Raw genomic sequence first — 5,117 nt, 5'->3', positions numbered from 1 at the left:
TTACTTTGAAATTGAATTAAGAGTCACAGGAAATTCAATGATCTTCCAATTATGGAGCTCTTCACATGGATCACACGGACACACAAAGTTGGCGTGATTATCATCATTATCTTCCTTAATCATAGCCACTTGGTCTGCGTGCACCACCCCTCCACTTTGAAAGCTTTGATAAAGATGACAAATGGGAATCCTCTGAACTTTAGGCTCTCGATTCTCTAGACGAGCCAACCTTTTCTCTCTATTTTCTTCTGCCATTCTTCTTTTATCGGCTTGAGTAGGTTTGTACCCTAACCCCCATCGACCCTTGTTTTCTGGCAATTCTATTAATTTCGTGACTCCTTCCAAGCATGTTCCCAACCCAAGTCCTGGCTGATACCCTCCATTCATCATGACCTTTGCAACCATCATGGATGCACTTGATGGTTGTGGACTTCCCATTGGAGATTCAACATAAGCAGTACTAATTATTTCCAATGACTGAAACGAAGTTTCCAAAGCCTCCTCAGCTGCTTCAATATAACGGGTGGGAGCAGGACAACTCACCAACATGTCTTCCTCACCCGAGACAATCACTAGCTTGTCCTCCACAATAAATTTCAGCTTCTGATGTAAAGAAGAGGGAACAACCCCAGCTGAATGGATCCATGGTCTTCCCAATAAACAACTGTATGCAGGTTTAATATCCATGACCTGAAAAGTTATGTTGAAGGTGAATGGGCCAATTTGGACAGGGATTTCGATCTCCCCCATAACTTCCCTTCGTGATCCATCAAAGGCCCTCACAATCATAGAACTGGGTTTCATATGTGTCCCATCACAAGACAATCGATCCAGTGTTGACTTGGGCATCACATTTAATGAGGACCCATTATCGATAAGCACTCTAGCCAAAATGTGATTTGCGCATTTCACAGAGATGTGTAAAGCCTTGTTATGTCCCCTTCCTTCAGCTGGGACTTCATCATCTGTGAAAGTGAGGTGGTTATTGGCTGTAATGTTACCAACAATGCCGCCAAATGTGTCTAATGTGATGTCATTGGACACATGAGCTTCATTCAAGATCTTCATCAATAATTTTCTATGACTTTCAGAATTCATCAGCACTGATAACAAAGATACCCTTGCAGGAGTATGATTTAATTGATCAATGAGCTTGTACTCACTTTGTCGAATAAACTTAAGAAATTCTGAGACTTCTTCATCCGACACTTCCTTTTTCTTTTTCCCCATGACTTTTTCATCATCTCTCCTCTTAACACTTGAAACCTCTTCATTGATAATTGTATTTTCCTTTTGCTTATGGTTTTTTGTCAAGCCTTCTACTCTTAACTCTTCTGGAGTATAGACTCTACCACTACGGGTCATTCCACCTACTCCTGCGATATTTGTTACGTTGGTTTCTGTAGTGTCAATTCCTTCTTTTTGTTGGGCATTCACATATTCACTTTCTACCTTCATTTCGTAACACCATGGAACCGCCTTAGTGTCCTTGTAATGGAAAGGAGCTGGAATTTGCACAACAAGTGGCTTAAGGGTACTAGGTGTTGACGCGAAAGTGTTTTTTGTGAAAGTGATTACCAGTGGTTTTGGAGTAGTCATGCTGGACTTTTCGTTTGATTGAATCATCAATACATCCTCTTTTGTATGCACCTGGCTCACCTGAACAAAGTTTGAGTTAATCATGCCTTGTAATATTTCCTTGAATTTGCCACATTCCTCAATAGAATGTGTGGTTGTAGGGTGGAAATCGCATACTCCTACTTTGCGAGACTCTCCCTTAATCATCCCATATTTGCACAATTCTGAAAAAATGAATCTCATGGGGGTTCGGATCTTCTCTACTTCTGTCACTTGTGGAGTACATTCTTCTTTGATAGCATTAACCGATGAAGTCTCATGACCTGGAAGTGGATTATTTCTTACATTCGGCTCGCTTTCCTTAAAGCTTAATAATCCTGCATCTATCAAGTCTTGTACCTTGTGTTTCAAACCCCAACATTTCTCAGTTGAATGGCCTATTGCCCCAGCATGATATTCACATTTGGCATTTGAATCAAAACCTCTTGGATATGGAGGTTGGACAGGCTTTATAGGAAGAGGCTCAACTAGAGCATTTTGAACCAGATGTGGTAGCAGTTCAGTGTAGGTCATAGGGATCGGAGCTAGAGTCCTTGGTTGATTATTTCCCCTTCTTTGAGCATTATTCACCATGGGAGGCGAAATTGCCGATTGATTTTCTTGGGGTACTTGAAATTGTGGTGGCGCTGTAGGTGGCCGATAAGGCATTCTAGATGGATAAGGTTGCGGGTATGGTGGCAAAGAAACTGCTGCAATTTGTGGGTTATACATATATTGGGGTCTATAATTGGGTATGAAAGAAATAGGATTGTAGTTAGGTCTGACTGGTGTTGTCATCACTGCATTTGTTTCACCTCCTTTCCTCTTATTTGTGGTTTCTAAGGGTTTCTTGATGGTTGTGGATCCTGTTGTCATGTGTGCAATCTTCCCATTTCTAACTCCCATCTCAACCCTATCTCCAATGATGACCAAATCTGAAAAGTTTGATGATACATTTCCAATCATCCTGTCATAAAAGGGGGATTGGAGTGTATCAATGAACATCGTGACCATCTCTTTTTCCAATAATGGAGGTTGTACCTGAGCAGCTACCCCTCTCCATCGTTGGGCATATTCCTTGAAGGTCTCATTCTCTTTCTTTATCATATTTTGTAACTGTGTGCGATCTGGGGCCATGTCCATATTATACTTGTACTGTTTCAAGAAAGCCTCTGCCAAGTCTTTCCATGTGCGTACTCTTCCTCGCTCCAGGCTCATGTACCAACTTAATGCTGCTCCAATAAGGCTTTCTTGGAAGAAGTGAATCAACAATTTGTCATCATGAGCACAGGAAGCCATCTTTCGACAATACATAGTGAGATGATTCCTTGGGCATGTATCTCCCTTGTATTTATCAAGTTCTGGAACTTTAAACTTGGGAGGAATTATAACATCAGGAACCAGACACAAGTCCACAGCATTGAAACCATAATTGTCGAATCCCTCTATGGCCTTTAATCTATCTTCCAACGATTGAAGCTTATCATCATGGGAAATATTTTCCGAATGACGATGGTGTACAATAACAGTTGGTGCAGGAACTAATCCCTGGTTATTAGGAGGCCTTTCGCCATGACTTACATTAGGTGGTGCATGAGCAATTGAGTGGGTTGGAATTTGTGGGTCATTAGCTTCAAGGGTTAGGTTTTGGGTTTGTGTTTGATGTGATGGGTTTAAGGTGGAGGTAGATGGATTACCCTCAGGAATATTAGCCACAGGTGGCGTGTATCCCGGAGGTAAACCATATGGAGGTAATGGAACTTGGCCTTGAAGGTTTGAAGTGGAAACATGATGGTCATTTTCTGAGGTCGTTAGGATGACAGGTGGTGTGTACCTTTGAACATTCGGGTTGGGTTGCGTGCGTGGAGTAAACCCAGGAGGGTAATCAGGTGACTCATGAGGCTGTTTAGACGACTCTCCATTCGCCCCTTTTTTGGATTCCATTGACTGCAACAAGTCCAAAATTTTTCCCATTTGTTCTTTCAACTGATTTACATCTCCTCTCAGCTCCTCATGCTGTTGCTCCAAGTCATCTACCATCCCTTCCATGATTTTGGTCTTTGTACGTGTCCCGTAAGGGTGTCGAAGGGATGCTTTCTTTGCCTCAATAATTGATTTCTTTTATAAAACTGTATAAGGAAATTTAATGAGTATGTAATGATATGAAAATGTGACTATGCATCATGTATGTGGAAATGTTAAATTGTTGGAGAGACATAAATCACATGAATCACGTGGATCATCTTTCTTTAATTGTTTCTTAGATCGTCACGTTCTAGATACTAGGTCATGGAATCAGTGGATCTTTGTGATCATTATCAATTAAACTTTTCCTTTAGAATGTCACATTCTAAGTACTAAGCGTAATATGAAACGAGTAGCTTTTGCATGAACATCCTCTCTTAGCTGGCAAATTTTATTAATAACAATAGTATAATACATCATGATAACTTAAATTATTCACCGCTAACAACCATCTCTCTCATTTTTGCTATCATATCTCTACAGTATTCAAGGAAGTCATAAATTTCTTTGGGAGTGGAATGTGGGATTGCCATTCCCTCAGCTCGTTGTAGTAGGTGAGAAGTGTCATGGAGCATGTTTTTAACTTGCTGAACTCGATCCACAAGATTATATGCCCAAATTCTTTGATTTTCTTCATGTATTCCGATGACGTCCCTTAATTGCCTTATTTCTTCCTGTAGGCCCATAACCTGATGATTTATCTCTCCCAATGTGGCTTGATAGTCCATATTCAGATTGAAATTTAGTCTTTTTTCATCTTGAACTCTACTTTCATACTCTGCCACTACCCTTTTGAGTTGTTCTTTCAAATCCTCCAGTTGTTTTTGTGCTGCTTTTTCAGCTTTTTTGGATGTTTCCCAAGCCTCTCTCCATCGTTCACCATCAACCCTAGCTTGATCACGTTCATTTCTTCGCATCTTTAATTCTGTGGAAGCGGCCTCTAAACAACTGCGGGTATTTAACTTACTTCCTTCTTCAATTCTCGCTCGCTTATTGGCTAGTTCAACACATTGTCTTACTTGGGAAATTTCTCTTTGCATTGCTTGATACTCTTGGCGGGCCTGTATTAACTCCCTCTTCATATCTTCTTTTTCTTTCTCAGATTTAGCCAACTCTTTTTTAAGTTTTTCGACCTCTTCTTGACTCATGGGTTCTTGAATTGGCATTTCTTTAATAACTGGAATAGGACCTTGGAATGGTAATTTAACACGTTGGACTCTCTCATTGAGCCACTGCTGATAACTCAACTCCACATTACAATTTCTTTTTCCCAATTCCCTCCCTTTTTTAATCACTTTATCCCAAGACTGTCTAATCTTGTTAAGCAAATCCAACTCCTTAGTCATATCATAGACCATGAAAGGAGTGATCGAATCTTCAACCGGTGGGCTCCTAATCGGATAACCGAGTTGTCTCAACGCAAGAGAGGGATTGTAGTTTACACATCCTTTTGTACCCATGAGTGGTACGTTTGG

The 5,117-nt window shown here is 40.6% G+C and overlaps 1 protein-coding gene across 1 annotated transcript; it reads right to left on the bottom strand.

Annotated features, from left to right (window-relative positions):
* Positions 1–3,666, bottom strand: LOC145950227 (uncharacterized). Its single transcript, XM_083061285.1, has one exon. The coding sequence runs from the start codon at positions 3,664–3,666 to the stop codon at positions 1–3; it is 3,666 nt and encodes a 1,221-aa protein (XP_082917411.1).
* Positions 3,667–5,117: the final 1,451 nt, after the last annotated feature.

The sequence above is a fragment of the Cajanus cajan genome, chromosome 8 (genome assembly GCF_000230855.2).
Source record: "Cajanus cajan strain Asha chromosome 8, NIPB_CcT2T_4, whole genome shotgun sequence".
NCBI classification, from domain to species: Eukaryota; Viridiplantae; Streptophyta; class Magnoliopsida; order Fabales; family Fabaceae; genus Cajanus; species Cajanus cajan.
Note: the sequence above shows the minus strand (reverse complement) of the source record. Positions and strands in the feature narration are given on the sequence as shown.

Bases quoted from the DNA above. Each gene is read 5' to 3' on its own strand.
- LOC145950227 (XM_083061285.1), bottom strand. From the start codon at position 3,666: ATGGAAGGGATGGTAGATGACTTGGAGCAACAGCATGAGGAGCTGAGA.